We start from the raw sequence: 18,052 nt of genomic DNA, 5'->3' as shown, positions 1-18,052 counted from the left end.
GGGGTGGTGGTGTACTGACTGTCGGAGGTGGTGGTGTACTGACTGTCGGAGGTGGTGGTGGTGTACTGACTGTCGGGGGTGGTGGTGAACTGACTGTCGGGGGTGGTGGTGTACTGACTGTCGGAGGTGGTGGTGGTGTACTGACTGTCGGAGGTGGTGGTGGTGTACTGACTGTCGGAGGTGGTGGTGGTGTACTGACTGTCGGAGGTGGTGGTGGTGTACTGACTGTCGGAGGTGGTGGTGTACTGACTGTCGGAGGTGGTGGTGGTGTACTGACTGTCGGAGGTGGTGGTGTACTGACTGTCGGAGGTGGTGGTGGTGTACTGACTGTCGGAGGTGGTGGTGGGGTACTGACTGTCGGAGGTGGTGGTGGTGTACCGACTGTCGGAGGTGGTGGTGGTGTACCGACTGTCGGAGGTGGTGGTGGTGTACCGACTGTCGGAGGTGGTGGTGGTGTACCGACTGTCGGAGGTGGTGGTGGTGTACCGACTGTCGGAGGTGGTGGTGGTGTACCGACTGTCGGAGGTGGTGGTGGTGTACCGACTGTCGGAGGTGGTGGTGGTGTACCGACTGTCGGAGGTGGTGGTGGTGTACCGACTGTCGGAGGTGGTGGTGGTGTACCGACTGTCGGAGGTGGTGGTGGTGTACCGACTGTCGGAGGTGGTGGTGGTGTACCGACTGTCGGAGGTGGTGGTGGTGTACCGACTGTCGGAGGTGGTGGTGGTGTACCGACTGTCGGAGGTGGTGGTGGTGTACCGACTGTCGGAGGTGGTGGTGGTGTACCGACTGTCGGAGGTGGTGGTGGTGTACCGACTGTCGGAGGTGGTGGTGGTGTACCGACTGTCGGAGGTGGTGGTGGTGTACCGACTGTCGGAGGTGGTGGTGGTGTACCGACTGTCGGAGGTGGTGGTGGTGTACCGACTGTCGGAGGTGGTGGTGGTGTACCGACTGTCGGAGGTGGTGGTGGTGTACCGACTGTCGGAGGTGGTGGTGGTGTACCGACTGTCGGAGGTGGTGGTGGTGTACCGACTGTCGGAGGTGGTGGTGGTGTACCGACTGTCGGAGGTGGTGGTGGTGTACCGACTGTCGGAGGTGGTGGTGGTGTACCGACTGTCGGAGGTGGTGGTGGTGTACTGACTGTCGGAGGTGGTGTCATTTGGCTGAGATGTTTAAACTAAGGCCCCCATCTGCTTATTGTGCTGGGTATGAAAGACTCCCCCTCCTCCCCCTCCCCCTCCCCCTCCCCATGCCACTGTTGCAATGAAGAGCAGAGGAGGTTTTTTTTATGGGGCCAATATTTATTCCTGAATCTACATCAGAAAATCAGGTCATTTGGTCATTATCACAAATGTGTGTAAATTGGCTGTGGAAACAACCCTTCAAAAAGTCCTTCACTGGCGGCCTGGTGGTTGTGTCAGGCGCTATATTAATTCAAGTCTTTCAATTGTGTCGATGCTGGACAGTTTGCAACCTGTCACCCATTCTATTTCTCTCTCCCTCTCTCTCTCTCTCTCTGTCTGCCTGTTTCCTTTAAGGTAACTGGGCAATGTTCCCAGACACTGAAATGTAATTTGAGCCTTGAACTGCTGCGCAATGACAGAGACAGAGCAGGAAGTGAGAGGGAGGGTTTGAATTGTCTCGGGTTGTTATTTTACACACCCAGCTTTGGCTGACACTCCAGACTCCCAGTTTTTTCTGGAGCTGCCTACAGCCTACATGGTGTCCAGGAGCCAGCTCCAGTGTTGGTCCGAGGAGTTAAAATGCTCCATTTGCCTGGAATTTCTCAATGACCCGGTGGTGCTGCCTTGTGGCCACGATTTCTGCCGCTCCTGTGTCACTCAGAGCTGGGCCAAGCTGGGGAGTGACTCCTGCCCACAGTGTCGAGCCCTGTCTCTGCCCGGGAGCCTCCGGACCAGCCACACACTGGCCAGTTTGGCTGAAAAAGCTCAGCAGCTGAGCCTGAGCCCGGAGAGGGAGGCAGACAGAGCTTTCTGTGCTGAACAGCGGGAGGAGCTGAAAGTGATGTGTGAAAGTGAGGGTGAACTCAGCTGTCTGAGCTGCAGAGACAGCCAGAGGTACAGACTGTATCGCTTCCTACCGCTCAGTGAAGCTGCCCAGATCATCAAGGTACAGCAAGACCATCTTTATCACAGCCTGTCCCAAACCCCCAGACCCCATCACATCCTCAACAGCCAGGAGGTCGCACTCTCACCCCTAAGTCACAAGGTTCAAGTCCCGATCCAGAACTTTCAGCACAAATCTCTGGCCTGCAGTTCTGAGGGAGTGCCGCACTGCCGGAGGGCCAGTTCTGAGGGAGTGCCGCACTGCCGGAGGGCCAGTTCTGAGGGAGTGCCGCACTGCCGGAGGGCCAGTTCTGAGGGAGTGCCGCACTGCCGGAGGCGCCACCTTTCGGGTGACACATTAAACCGGAGCCGTGTCTTTCTGCTTCGGTGGATATTGAAGATCCCATGTTCCTATTTTGAAAAGGGCTGGGTGATTCTACCCTGTGACCTGGTCGATATTTATTCCTCTGTCAATGTCACTAAACCACAGCTCATAGAATCATAGCAAGTTGAAGGCACAGAAAGAGGCCACTTGGCCCATCGTGTCTGTGCCGGCAGAAAAACGATCCACCTATTCTAATCCTGTCTTCCAGCATTTGGTCTGTAGCCCTGCAGAATACAGCACTCGAGGTCCATATCTAGACACTTTTTGAATGAGTTGAGGGTCTTTGCCTCAACTACCCTTTCAGGCAGTGAGTTCCAGACCCCCACCACCCTCTGGATGAAAAAAGATTCCCTCATCTCCCCTCTAATTTTTCTGCCGATCACTTTAAACCTACGGCCCCCTCGACGATCTGATCATTGTCACACTGCTGTTTGTGGGATCTTGCTGTGCACAAATTGGTTGCCGCTTTTCCTGCATTACAACAGTGACCACACTTCAAAAGTACGTCATTGGGTGTAAAGCACTTTGAGACGTCCGCTGTTAGTGAAAGGTGGTATCGAAGTGAATGTTATTTTTCTCGGTGTTCAGTTTCAATATGTTTCTGACAGTGAATTCATTCTTTAATTCCAGGGGAAACTGATATTATCGTTGAATTTGGCTGAAAGAAGAAAGCTGCAAGTGTTAAAGGCTAAAGTGAGGCAGAAACAGCAGATTTTCATGGTTAGGGTAAGGTCTCCCTGTGCTGATTTTCTGGGATCTCGGTTAGTTTTGTTCCCTTTATCGCGGGACATTAATTCTGTTTCACATTTCATTCTGTAGGAACAGTCGAGCAGTCTGCAGACCCACATCACATCCCAGTTCACTAAAATGCACCAGATTCTCAGTGAGAAAGAGCAGAGTTCACTCAGAGATCTCAGGGAAGAAGAGGAGAAGATTCTGGAAACAATGGAGAAAACTGTCAGTGAAATCCAACAGGAGTTGGACAGTGTCAAGCGGAAGATATCAGACTTAGAGAGACAAATAAACGAAGAAGACACAATCACTTTTCTGAAGGCAAGTGGTTGTTTTATTTGACTGAACAACAGAGGCAGCTGCGGGAGGTAATTTACTGTAACGTAGAAAGTCCCACTCCGGAATAAAAACGGAAGGTGCTGGAAATACCCAGCACTTCTGCGGAGAGAGAAACAGAGTTAATGATTTGTTTCAATGACCAGTTCAGTTCAGCTCTGATTTTTTCTCAGTCCTCGTCTATTGCACATATTCTGAATAAATGATGTAGCAATTGTTTGTCTTGTTTCAGTGACAGCTCTGGGTACTCGGAGTCACAAGGTGCTGGGTCCAAGGCTCACTCTGGGACTTCAGTACATGAATGCAGCCTGACACTACAGTGCCAGTACTGAGCAGGGGTGGGCAATGTGTCCATATACAGACACCAGTGTCCCTGGTAAAAATCCTGAGGTCCGAGCTCATTTTAAATGTCTTGCTCCGAGCATTTAAACTTGTGTTTTAAAGTAACCTCGTGGCATTTAAACTTCCCAGGAGTAATTGGAAAGGCTCAGACCCAGCACTGGGAAAAGAGCACGTGCAGTAAAGGCCTGCTACCCCGACCCCGACCCGATGATATGTGTCGGGTTCGGGTCAGGGTGGGGTCACTCTTTCGGGTCCAACCTTTCAGCTCGGGCTCTGCTCGGGTCCAGGTCGGGCTTGGGCTCAGGTCCAGCGCTGGAATATAATGCAGGGACTCGGGCTCGGCTCGGATGCTGGAATATAATGCAGGGACTCGGGCTGTGTTAAGTTCGGGTCGGGTTTTTGTTCCTGACCTGAACAGACCTTCACTGTACAGACATGTGACTGATGACATGTGGTGAATTCCACATGCTGTGCTTGCACAGACTGGGCTGGGATTCTTGGCTGACCTTTCACCTTTACGTAGTAACAGGGCCCCGATGAGTTTGCAGAATGTTTGCAGACAGGAAACAAAGAGTAGCAATAAACAGATCTTTTTCCAGGTGGCAGGCAGTGACCAGTGGGGTACTGCAGGGATCAGTACTGGGACTCCAGCTATTCACAATATATATTAATGATATAGATGAGGGAATTAAATGTAATATATCCAAGTTTGCAGACGACACAAAGCTGGGTGGGAGTGTGAGCTGTGAGGAGGATGCAGAGAAGCTCCAGTGTTATTTGGACAGGTTGAGTGAGTGGGCAAATACATGGCAGATGCAGTCTAATGTGGATAAATGTGAGGTTATCCACTTTGGTGGCAAAAACAAAACAGCAGATTATTATCTGAACGGTGATAGATTGGGAAAGGGGGAAGTGCAACGAGACCTGGGTGCCCTTGTGCACCAGTCACTGAAAGTAAGCATGCAGGTGCAGCAGGCAGTTAAGAAGGCAAATGGTATGTTGGCCTTCATAGCGAGAGGATTCTAGGACAGGAGCAAGGATGTCTTGCTGCAATTATACAAGGCTTTGGTGAGACCACATCTGGAGTATTGTGTGTAGTTTTGGTCTCCTTATCTGAGGAAGGATGTTCTTGCTATGGAGGGAGTGCAGCAAAGGTTTACCAGACTGATTCCTGGGATGGCAGGACTGACATATGAGGAGAGTTTGGGTTAATTAGGCTTGTATTTGCGAGAGTTTAGAAGAATGAGAGGGGATCTCATAGAAACCTACAAAATTCTAACAGGATTGGACAGACTAGATGCAGGAAGGATGTTTCCGATGGTGGGGGAGTCCAGGACAAGGGGTCACAGTCTAAGGATAAGGGGTAAGCCATTTAGGACTGAGATGAGGAGGGATTTCTTCACCAAGAGAGTGATGAACCTGTGGAATTCTCTACCACGGAAAACAGTTGAGGCCAAATCATTAAATATATTCCAGAAAGAGTTAGATATAGTTCTTTGGGCTAAAGGGATCAAGGGATACGGAGAGAAAGCGGAAACAGGGTACTGAGTTTGGATAATCAGCCATGATCGTATTGAATGGAGGATCAGGCTTGAAGGGCCGAATCAAAGAGTCATAGAGTTATACAGCACAGAAACAGGCCCTTCGGCCCATTGTATCTGTATCTGTGCTGGCCATCAAGCACCTAACTATTCTAATCCCATTTTCCAGCACTTGGCTTGTAGCCTTGTATGCTGTGGCATTTCAAGTGCTCATTTAAATACTTCTTAAATGGCCAACTCCTCCTCCTATTTTTCTCTGTTTCTGTTTAATGTTGTTTTGAAGGAGTTGAGAAACGGAGAACATTGCAGAATTGCTAGATAATGGAGGCAGGTCTGGGACTAATGTCTATAAAGAGGACTCCGGTTAACGGAGGTGGCTCCGGGTCCCACTAAGGGGCCTCCGGTTAACAGAGGTGGCTTCGGGTCCCATTTTTTGCCCCAAAATATACTTTATTCATAAAAATCTATTAAAAAAAAATACATTACAGAACAGTTCAAAACAGCACTAAGTTGACATTCCAAAAAGTGCAAAGGAAATCAGTTTTCTTCAATACAGGAGGGAGTTGCCTCACAACCTTTCCATTCCATTTTACAGGCCTTGTACATTTTACAGCTAAATCATATTTTGGTGTAGACAGCCCGAGGGGTTTTCCATGGAGCCAGCCCCTCGGTTCATTATGGTGGGGGGACCTTACACTGTGGTCTTTCCCCATTGAGCCTTTGCTGTGGCTGCCCCAAGCTTTAGTGCGTCCTTCAGCACATAGTCCTGGACTTGCCTGGCAGGGGAGAGACCATGGTCAGTGGCCTTTGATTCTGTCCTGGGTAGGCTTTGAGTAAAATGGCTAGAACCAATCTTCGAGCTTTAGGCCGGGGAGTGCGTAACACTGTTCGGGTGGTTGTGAAGGATAAGGAAGGAGATCGTACCTTCTTCATCAGGAGAATCCTCATCGATTGCTGTGGATTCCAAGTTGCAGATATCTTCTGCCTGCAGGACATCCCCAGCAGTGGATATTTCGACGTGACGTTTAAGAATGTGACGGGATGCATCAAGTTCCTGAAGGTGTTCAAGGTGAAAGGGAAACCAGGCTCCGCTGTCTGTTCTGAGCGGAGCCGCTCTTCACGCTTCCGTCACAACGGGACCAGGTGGGGACGATTCACCTCTACAAACCCCCATGTTCCGGTGGTGGATGTACTCACCTTTCTCGCCAGGTACGTCGAGGTGGCCGACAGCAGCAGTGATGTCAAGGACCTGTTTTGGATTTGGACCAGCAAGTGGCAGGTCAAGGTGACCTTGAAGGTCGATGCCAGTGGAGCCATTATCCACCCTCCCTCCAGCTTCGCTATCGGGGGAAGTCGAGGCTTCTTGGTCTACGCTGGGCAGCCCAGAGTTGCCGCACCTGTGGCAAATCTGGTCACGTGCTGCAGTTTGTTGCCACGGTTGTTTGCAAGAACTGCAAGGAGGAAGGCCATCAGACCAAGGACTGTAAGCAGACTAAGTTTCAACTTGTGCGGTGAGGCAGGCCACCTCTACAAAACCTGCCCCAAACGCTGCCTCAGTTATGCTCAGGCAGCAAGGTCCAAGGAACGGTGAATGCATCTGGTGCTGGGAAGGAGACGAGCAACCCCCTCCGCAGTGCGGAAAGTCTACCTGAGAAGGAGAAGAAAGGGGAGGCAGCTGAAACCAGCACCTACCTTGTGCCCGGAAACCCCTCCTCCACAGACAGAACCAATGGAGGAGGAGGCAGCAGATGGACAAACAGGTCAGTGGCAAGTGGTACAAAGGAAAACCACAAAGAAAAAAACCTCCAAATGTGGAACAGGCCACCACCCAAACCAGTAGCAAGAGGAGGCTACCTTCTGAGAGACTACAACAGCTCCTCTTCACTGGACGGGGAAATGCTGGAATGACGGCCCCTTCAAAAGAGGTGGCAGAACTCCAAGGAGATGGAAGATAAAGCCCCCCAGCACTGGAAGCTGTGATGGGTCCGGCGTGCCTCAACCCCAAAGCGCCACACGTAACGACATGTCTGCTGCACTCCAGCTCCGGGAGGCCGGGAGCAGTGATGTTTTCGAGGAGGAAACAGCAGAGGACTACCCAATCCTTGCTGTCTACAAGACCGCACCCCTCTCCCAATGTCACCCCAGCGGAACAAACCCTGCATGAAAAACCAGGAGGAGGTTCTGAGCCCAACCAACGTGAAACTGCTTGCGTATATCATCGGTATGCAGGAACATCCCTTAAGACTGGGACTAGCAAGGACAAATGATATGGGAAGCAACAACTAACTTAAAATGGGTATAAGGATTGCTTCAATTAATGTGCGTAGCATTAAATCTACTACGCGATCTGTTTCAACCTTGGATTACCTCGCCGAGGTCAAAGCCAACCTATTGTTTCTGCAGGAGTGTGGAATAACACACCTCAGCTCCGACAGGCAGTGGTCGCGATGGTGGTTCCATGGGCCATCGATCTGGTCAGGGGGTAATGATTTCCGTTCCTCCGGCCTGGGTATTCTGCTGCGGGGAGGTAACTTCACCATCTCCGAAGTTAAGGAGGTGGTGGGCGGCCGCCTCCTCGTAACTGATGTGATGTACAACAACGCTCCGCTCCGGTTGATCAACGTGTACGCCCCGGTACAACGCAGCGAGCGGCTGACCGTCTTCCAGCAGCTCCCACTGCTGCTGGCGACGTCCAGGCCGGTCATCCTAGACGGTGACTTTAACTGCATCATCGATGCGGCTGGACGATCGGCAGTGACGACAGCAAACTGGACGCTACGTCCAGATTCCAAATAGAAACAGTTAAAGATGCCAAACTGCACGGCATCTTCAGCAAACCTGCAGACGGAGCGCAGCGCAGATACACATGGTCACGATCGGACGGGTCTGCCCGTTCCAGGATTGACTTCCTGTTTGTGTCCCGTGCTGTCACGGTCGGATCCACCAACGTCAAGCTGGTGTTCTTCTCCTACCACTGCCTCTTACTGGCTGACTGTCACTTACAGGACGACCAGCGGGTTGGCAGAGGGACGTGGAAGCTCAATGCTACACTGCTGACCCCAGAGAACGTTGAGGAACTCAAAAGGGGCTACAAAGGTTGGAGGACCGTGAAACCCCTCTTTGAGTCTCCAGTTCACTGGTGGGAAGCAATCAAGGAGAACATCAAGAGGTTCTTTATCCACAAAGGTGTTCAGAGGGCGAGAGAGAGACAGAGGGAAATGTCCCGACTCCAGACAAAGTATGCAAAATCTGCTCCGGCTGCAGTCGATGGGGGTCGAGGTCAAGGAGGACCTCCAAGAGGTGAAGAGCCAGCAGGCCTCGCTCTTTGCCAAGGAGGCCTCCAAGATCATCTTCCGGTTCAGAGACCGCTCCATTGAGCAGGATGAGACGTGCTCGCGTTACTACTTCCAAAAGGTACACACAGAGAGCTCTGTTATCAGCAGCCTGAAGGAAGAAGATGGCTCGGTAACGTCTTCGCAGTCCGACATACTAAGGATCAGCAAATCCTTTTATGCTGGGCTGTATGACGCGAAGCCCACAGACAGCAGAGCCTCCTAGTCCTTCCTATCATCTATCAGAAGTCTTAGATGACAGCAGGAGGGAGAGACTGGACAAGCCACTGCGTGGCGACATCATTGCGTGGCGACATCATTCACACATTCAGACTGACAGGCTGGTTAATGTTTACACAGATTTTTTAAAATTTTATTGATGACATCCCCGATCACTGTGAATGCTCTGCCTTGTCAGGAGTCACTTTGGTTCTAGAATTGGAGACTCAACCTGTGAACTATAGAGGGATGGAAGTTGTGTTCTCATTGGGCAGGGGGATGGAGGTGTGAGGTCCTCATTAAAATTCTCTCTCTCTGCTTTTCTTAGGCTCTTGCAATGTGTTCTGTAGACACTCTACACTATCTTTGCTGCTCCTCACCCTGCCACCCTCCCTCCTCACAATGCACAGTAGCAGAGTGGTTAAGATGCAGGACTAGTAATTCAGAGATCACGAATTCCCATCCCATCACAGTCAATTATGAAATTGAATTAAATAAACTTGGTTATTTGTGGGCCAGGTAAAGAGAGGGAAAGCAAATTCTGCAAATAGCCCACACCTGTGGAGAGAAAGGAAGAGAGGTAACATTTCTGTTTCATCAGAACTGGAATAAGTTAGAAAAATAACAGTCAGGGAAATGGGGGAAAGAGCAAAAGGGAAAGTCTGCGACAGAGTAGAGGGCAGGAGAGATTAAGTTCCAAAAGGGTTGATGGTGCAAAGGCAAAAGGGGGTGGTAACAGGACAAGTAAATAAACGAAAGATGTGTCTGGAGGAGGTGGAATGGGGAATAGCAGAACCGTCACCAACAAATGCTGGACTGAACAAACAGGGGGCAGAGGTTACCTTCAGTAACTGTTAGCAACAGTTCATTCCTCAGCACCTTTCCATGCAAGTGTAGGAGGTACCCTTTCACCTCCTTCTCCCTTCTCACTGTCCGGGGTCCCAAATATTCCCTCCAGGTGAAAGTGATTTACTGTTCCTCCTTTTAATTTAGTGTACTGGCTGAACTTTATTTCCATTGTTGTAATTGCCAGGCGATGTAAACAATGCTGGTCCACCCGTCATAGCGCCATTGCGATATTAATTGCGGAGGCTCATTTAAATAGCCAGGGCGGACCGCCCACCCCGATCACGTGGAAGGGGCGGGCGGTCCGTCCCCAGCAATGACATCAGCCACCTTTGCACAGGCACTGACACCATTTTTAAAGGGTTTTGAGCCCGAACTTTCAATTTCAATATCTAAAGCTACACTGAGTTTAAAAATTTAAATGAATTGACCTTGCCCCTTTCCCACCCACCCCTCAAATAACCACAGAAGTAATTACCTGCCCTCTCTCCCCACCAAATTCTTCCATTGTGCACGTGACCATTCCCCCCCCCATAAAGTTCATAAACTTTGCACTGTAACCCTTCGCCCCATTGCCGACACCAATCAGATGAGTTTGACCCTGCTCCCCACTACGCCGCCGCACTGAAAAGCTTACCTGCTCCCCTTCCCTACCAGTGTTCCACCTCGGATTCCCGGGGATCCGAAGGCGCGGGAGTGCCGGCCACCAGCATCAATATCACTCCAGGCTGGATGTCGAGGAGAGTGACTGGGGGTGGGGGGGGTGAGAGGGGCTACCACGAGGTCTCGCCACCGCCAGCAATATGGAGCCGGGCCTTCCCGCCGTTGCGGTCCATGGTGGCCTCTCCCGGAGGCATTATCCAGCCCCCTCCAGCCATAACCCCCAACATCGGGGTCTCTAATATTCAGCCCACTGTATTCACTGGTCACATCGCCTTGACACTGGGGAAACTAAACGCAGATTGGGTTAATACCTCCATTCAGTCTGTGAGCCTGACCCCCGCACTTCCTGTCGCCTGTTATTTTAATTCTCCTGCTCTACTCTGACCTCTGCCCTCAGCCTCCTGCAGTGTTCCAATGAGGCTCAACACAAGCTGAAGGAACAGAACCTCGTCTATTTCTTTCTGATTTCCAACATCCGCTGTCTTTTGACAATAGACACTGTTTAGGAATCCTTCACAAGGGGAGAGATTGAAGAGAAAACTGATCAGGTGGTGAACTGAAACAGACTCCGCATTAGAAAATAGAACCAGAGAAAAGGGACAGCACAGAGGGAGGCCATTCAGCCCATCGTCTGAAAATACTAGCCACCCATTCTAATCCCACCTTCCAACACCTGGTCCGTAGCCTTGCAGGTGACGGCACTGTCATGTCCGGTTACCTTTTAATAGAAAGCGGATGCGACTAGAATGAGTGAGTTGCTAAACAGCCCATCAAACACAATTTTAAGGATGGACACATTGGCCGAATCAGCCAGAAAATACATAGAAACAAAGAAAATAGGAGGAGGAGTAGGCCAATCGGCCCTTCGGGCCTGCTCCACCATTCAAAAAAGATCAGGGCTGATCGTCTGATTCAATATTCTGTTCCCGCTTTCTCCCCATATACTTTTGGCATTAAGAAATCTATCCAACTCCTTCTTGAATATATATTCCTGTTGTACAGTCTCTCCTCAGTCTGGGTTTCCATTGTGCAGAAGGTATTTCTAATGGAGTAGATTATGGGATGTCTCTGTCACCCAGTGAACTCATTGTTTTGTTTATTATTTAGGTAGAAGCGTCTCAGAAGAATGGGTAAGGCATGTTCCAATTTCCTTTCAATGACAAAGATTCCATGAAATCTTATTTAATTGACTTGTGCTACAAGAACACTAATGTTAAATATTTCATTTTGCAGTGTTGTGCACAAGGAATACTGTGCACTGCCATTTGTAGATGAATGCCTGTCACTTGGCAGATTCAAAGGCCCTTTACAGTACATAACCTGGAGAGAAATGAAAGGCAACATAAACCCAGGTAAAAAAAGCCCTCATGTTTGGCTTTTAGAAAAAATACTAAACCGCGTGATAGAACTAACTAAGTACCAATTTCAAAAGCACAACACAGTAAACAAAACTGTTTTATCAAAACGATTAAATAAGGCAATTTTAGTTGCATATTGATGGGGAAAATACCTAGTGCAAAGGAAGATGGCAGTGGTATTTGGAGGTCAATCATCTGAGCTCCAGGACATCACTGCAGGTGTTCCTCAGGGTAGTGTCCTTGGCCCAACCATCTTCAGCTGCTTCATCAATGACCTTCCTTCAGTCATAAGGTCAGAAGTGGGGATGTTGGCTAATGATTGCACAATGTTCAGCACCATTCACGACTCCTGAGATACTGAAGCAGTCCGTGTAGAAATGCAGCAAGACCTGGACAATATACAGGCTTGGGCTGATAAGTGGCAAGGAACATTCACGCCACACAAGTGCCAGGCAATGACCATCTCCAACAAGAGATACTCTAACCATCTCCCCTGGACATTCAATGGCATTACCATCGCAGAATCCCCCACTATCAACATCAACAATGACCAGAAACTGAACTGGAGTAGCCATATAAATACCGTGGCTACAAGTGCAGGTCAGAGGCTAGGAATCCTGCGGCGACTAATTCACCTCCTGACTCCCCAAAGCCTGTCCACCATCTACAAGGTACAAGTCAGGATTGTGATGGAATACTCTCCACTTGCCTGGATGGGTGCAGCTCCAACAACACTCAAAAAGCTCGACACCATCCAGGACAAAGCAGCCCGCTTGATTGGCACCCCATCTACAACTATTCACTCCCTCAACCACCAACGCACAGTGGCAGCAGTGTGTACCATCTACAAGATGCACTGCAGCAATGCACCAAGGCTCCTTGGACAGCACCTTCCAAACCCGCGACCTCTACCAACTAGAAGGACAAGTGGGAACACCACCACCTGCAAGTTTCCCTCCAAGTCACACACCATCCTGACTTGGAACTATATCGCCGTTCCTTCACTGTTGCTGGGTCAAAATCCTGGAACTCCTTTCCTAACAGCACTGTGGGTGTACCTACCCCACATGGACTGCAGCAGTTCAAGAAGGCAGCTCACCACCACCTTCTCAAGGGCAAATAGGGTTGGGCAATAAATGCTGTCCTAGCCAGTGACGCCCACATCCCATGAACAAATTTTTAAAAAATCAGTATTTCAATCCTGAATTACTGAGTTTAGTTTGATTGTAATACTTTGTCATATATATCACACTGTGAATTGTCTCAGAATCATAATTTGATTAAGCAAAGCCAACACACATTTATTTTCTTCTCTGAGGGTTGTTAATCTGTGGAATTCTCTTCCCCAGAGAGCAGTGGAGGCTGGGTCATTGAATATATTCAAGGCTGAGTTAGACAGATCTTTGATCTATAAGGGAGTCAAAGGTTATGGGGAGCACAGTCTGGCCACAATCCGATCAGCCATGATCTTATTGAATGGCGGACGAGGCTCGAGGGGCCAAATGGCCTACTCCTACTCCTATTCATTGTGTTCTTATTATGAAGAGAAAACTGTGACAAATCTTTTCGGCTTTTGTGAGCTTGTAACTAGCAGGGTGGATAGAAGGAAACCAGTGGATGTAGTGTATTTGGTTCTTCAGAAAGCCACACAAGAGGTTATGGTTTTCTGGACCAATATGTTGAGGAACCAACTAGAGAACCGGCCATCCTAGACTGGGTATTGTGTAATGAGAGAGGAATAATTGACAGTATAGTTGTGTGAGACTCCTTGGGGATGAGTGACCATAATATGATTGAAGAATTCTTCAAGATGGAGAGTGATGTAGTTGATTCTGAGACAAGGGTCTTGAATCTTAATAAAGGAAACTATGAAGGTATGAGGCGCGAGTTGGCTATGATGGATTGGGAAACGTCACTTAAAGGGATGACGGTGGCTCGGCAATGGCAAACATTCAAAGAGCACATGGATGAACTACAACAATTATTTGTTCCTGTCTGGCGCAAAAGTAAAATAGGAAAGGTAGCCAAACCATGGCTTACAAGGGAAATTAGAGATAGCATTAGATCCAAGGAAGAGGCATACAAATTCACCAGAAAAAACAACAGACCTGAGGATTGGGAGCAGTTTAGAATTCAGCAAAGGAGGACCAAGGGATTGATTAAGAAGGGGAAAATAGAGTACGAGAGCAAGCTTGTGGGGAACATAAAAACTGACTGTAAAAGTTTCTATAGGTATGTGAAGAGAAAAAGATTGGTGAAGACAGATGTAGGTCCCTTACAGTCAGAAACAGGGGAATTTATTATGGGGAACAAAGAAATGGCTGACCAATTAAATGCATACTTTGGTTCTGTCTTCACAAATGAGGACACAAATATCAGACCAGAAATGTTGGGGAACACAGGGCTTCGAGAGAGGGAGGAACTGAAGGAAATCAGTATGAGTAGAGAAATGGTGTTGGGGAAATTAATGGGATTGAAGGCTGATAAATCCCCAGGGCCTGATAATCTACATCCCAGAGTACTTAAGGAAGTGGCCCTAGAAATAGTGGATGCATTGGTGGTCATCTTCCAAGATTCTATAGACTCTGGAACAGTTCCTACAGATTGTAGGGTAGTTAATGTAACCCCACTATTTAAAAAGGAAGGTAGATACAAAGCAGGGAATTATAGACCAGTCAGCCTGACGTCAGTAGTGGGGATAATTCTAGAGTCCATTGTCAAAGATTTTATAGCAGAGCACTTCGAGAACAGTGGTAGAGTCGGACAGAGTCAACATGGATTTACAAAAGGGAAATCATGCTTGACAAATCTACTAGAATTCTTTGAGGATGTAACTAGTAGAGTTGATGAGGGGGAGCCAGTGGATGTGGTTTATTTGGACTTTCAAAAGGCTTTTGACAAAGTCCCATATAAGAGATTAGCGTGTAAAATTAAAGCGCGTGGGATTGGGGGTAGTGTATTGCAATGGATAGAAAATTGGTTGGCAGACGGGAAACAAAGAGTAGGAATAAATGGGTCTTTTTCCAAATGGCAGGCAGTGACTAGTGGGGTACCGCAGGGATCAGTGCTAGGACCCCAGCTATTCACAATATATATTAATGATTTAGATGAGGGAACTAAATGTAATATCTCCAAATTTGCAGATGACACAAAACTGGGTGGGAGGGTGAGTTGTGAAGAGGATGCAGAGAGGCTTCAGGGTGATTTGTACAAGTTGAGTGAGTGGGCTAATGTATGGCAGATGCAGTATAATGTGGATAAATGTGAGGTTATCCACTTTGGTAGCAAAAACAGGAAAACAGATTATTATCTGAACGGCTATAAACTGAGAGAGGGGAATATACAGTGAGACCTGGGTGTTCTCGTACACCAGTCGCTGAAGGTAAGCGTGCAGGTGCAACAGGTGGTTTAAAAAATAAAGCAAATGGTATGTTGGCCTTCATAGCGAGAGGATTCGAGTACAGGAGCAGGGATGTCTTGCTGCAATTATACAGGGCCTTGGTGAGGCCACACCTGGAATATTGTGTGCAGTTTTGGTCTCCTTATCTGAGGAAGGATGTTCTTGCTATAGAGGGAGTGCAGCAAAGGTTTACCAGACTGATTCCTGGGACCGCAGGACTGACGTATGAGGAGAGATTGAGTCGGTTAGGATTATATACACTGGAGCTCAGAAAAGTGAGGGGGGGGATCTCATAGAAACCTATAAAATTCTAACAGGACTTGACAGGGTAGATGCAGGAAGGATGTTCCCGATGGTGGGAGAGTCCAGAACCAGGGGTCATAGTCTCAGGATACAGGGTAAACCTTTCAGGACTGAGATGAGGAGAAATTACTTCACCCAGAGAATGGTGAGCCTGTGGAATTCACTACCACAGAAAGCAGTTGAGACCAAAACATTGTATGTTTTCAAGAAGGAGTTAGATTTAGCTCTTGGGTCTAAAGGGATCAGAGGATATGGGGAGAAAGCGGGAACAGGTTACTGAGTTGGATGATCAGCCATGATCATAATGAATGGCGGAGCAGGCTCGAAGGGCCGAATGGCCTACTCCTGCTCCTATTTTCTGTGTTTCTATGTTAGGGCTGATAGGATTAGAGGTAATATTTTAGCATGGACTGAGGAATAGCTAAAGAACAGAAAGCAAAGTCACAATATAAGGGTCATTTTCAGGTTGGCAGGATGTAACTAGTGGGATTCCCCAAAGATCAGTGCTTGGGATCCAGCAATTTACAATCTAAATCAATGACTTAGATGGCAGGGAGATAACCAAACCAACCCTCCCATCAAGTTTGGTAGGAAAGTAAGCAGCGAGGAGGATACAAAGAGGCTGAAAAGGGATATTGACAGGTTAAATGAGTGAGCAAGAATGTGGCAGATGGAGTGTAATGTTGAAAACATGCATCATAGGAAGTTAACATGCAGATAAAGCAAACAACCAGGAAAACAAATGATATATGTTAGCCTTTATTACAAATGGTAATATCTATTACAAGGAGTTGGGAATATAGGAGTAAAGAAGTCTTGCTACATTTGTACAGGGCCTTGTGAGACCACACCTGGAGTACTGTGTATAGTTTTGGTCTCCTTACCTAAGGAAGGATGTAATTATGTTGGAGGGAGTGCAATGAATGTTCACTAGACTGATCCCTGGAATGAGGAGAGACTGAGTAGAATAGGGTCATCTGTCCTAGAAGTTAGATGAATGAGAGGTGATCTCATTGAAATTCCGAAGGGGCTTGATAAGATAGATACTGGGAGAAGGCTCCCTGACCAGGGTATCTAGAACTAGGGGTCACAGTCTCGGAATTTAGGACAGAGATGAGGAGAAATGTCTTCACTCAAAGGGTTTGTGAATCTTTGCAATTCTCTACCTCAGAGAGCAGTGGATACTCAGTCATTGAGTATAATCAAGGCAGATCAGTAGACTTTGGGATGCTAAAGGAATTAAGTGCAGGAAGATGGAGTTTAGATAGAGAATCAGCCATGATGGTATTGAATAGTGGAGCAGGGCTGAATGGCCTACTCCTGCTCCTATTTCTAAGAGTTATGTGAAGAATTGCTAAATCTCTTTTAAGTCCAGCACCTCCAAAGTGTAATGCATGTCGAGATTATTCACGGAGTCAAAAGATTCATATTTCTTGTTTATTTCCTTTTCCCCCAGCTCCAGCCTCTCTGACTCTGGATCTGAACACAGCGAATCCCTGGCTCGTCCTGTCTGAGGACCGGACCAGTGTGAGACTCGGAGATGAATGGCAGGATCTCTCTGACAGCCCAGAGAGGTTTGATCAATGTGTCAGTGTTCTGGCATTAGAGGGATTCACTTCAGGGCGACATTACTGGGAGGTGCAGGTGGGGGACAAGACTGAGTGGGATGTGGGGGTGGTCCGAGAATCTGTCAGCCGGAAAGGCAACCTCACTGCAGCAGCGGAGGATGGATACTGGATTCTGTGGCTAATGGACCAAACTGATTATCTGGCGAGTACATCATCTCCTACCCTCCTGGCTGTGCCGACCAAACCCCAGAAGATTGGGGTCTACCTGGACTATGAGGGTGGACAGGTGTCATTTTACAATGCGGACAACATGTCCCATCTCCACACCTTCACCGACACTTTCACTGAGAAACTCTACCCTTACTTTAGTCCGGGACTAAACGACGGAGGGAAAAACTCGAAAGCACTGAGAATCTGCCCAGTCAGAGATCACGGTTCAGAGTGAACCCGATAAATCCGGTGAAATCTCATCTCACTTCCGTTAGCTGTGAAACTGAAGCGAATAATCCAGAACTCAGCTTAATTCCCATCCAACAAACTTTATTTGCAATTTCACACAAATTAATAATCTCGCGGGAACCAAAAATAATGAAAGGTTTGTGTTGTAAATAGAACGTCCAAGCTTAGGAGATGGTGAATTATCAGCTGAATAGAAGAATTATGAAAACAGGGGCAAAAGCTAATATTACAGGAGACTTCAATAAACATGAGATGCTGCCTGGGAATGAAGAAATGTCATTATTTTTAAGCATGAATCTGTAAGTTGTCTGAATGAATGAGTCATTCTCAGTATAATACAGGTGTACAGTGGGTGGTCCATCCTACAGGTTGTTAAAAGAGCCTCGGGATCTGACCTGTGTCACACCACCTCAATTTGCACACATTTATAAGGGTCCACCTAGTGTGGGGAGGTCTCACCTCCCAGGGTTAAAGAAACGTCGGAAGCATGTACCACTAGGATTTC

At 48.2% G+C, this 18,052-nt stretch overlaps 1 protein-coding gene across 1 annotated transcript; it reads left to right on the top strand.

Moving 5' to 3' along the window:
• Positions 1–1,607: 1,607 nt before the first annotated feature.
• On the top strand, positions 1,608–17,821 carry LOC137346065 (zinc-binding protein A33-like). The gene is made up of 6 exons (XM_068009349.1): positions 1,608–2,127; positions 3,079–3,174; positions 3,268–3,501; positions 11,567–11,589; positions 11,693–11,811; positions 16,977–17,821. The coding sequence occupies exons 1-6, from the start codon at positions 1,717–1,719 to the stop codon at positions 17,531–17,533; spliced, it is 1,440 nt and encodes a 479-aa protein (XP_067865450.1). The 5' UTR covers positions 1,608–1,716; the 3' UTR covers positions 17,534–17,821.
• Positions 17,822–18,052: the final 231 nt, after the last annotated feature.

This window comes from Heterodontus francisci, chromosome 29, assembly GCF_036365525.1.
Source record: "Heterodontus francisci isolate sHetFra1 chromosome 29, sHetFra1.hap1, whole genome shotgun sequence".
Taxonomy (NCBI): Eukaryota; Metazoa; Chordata; class Chondrichthyes; order Heterodontiformes; family Heterodontidae; genus Heterodontus; species Heterodontus francisci.
This window is presented reverse-complemented; position numbering and strand designations above follow the sequence as displayed.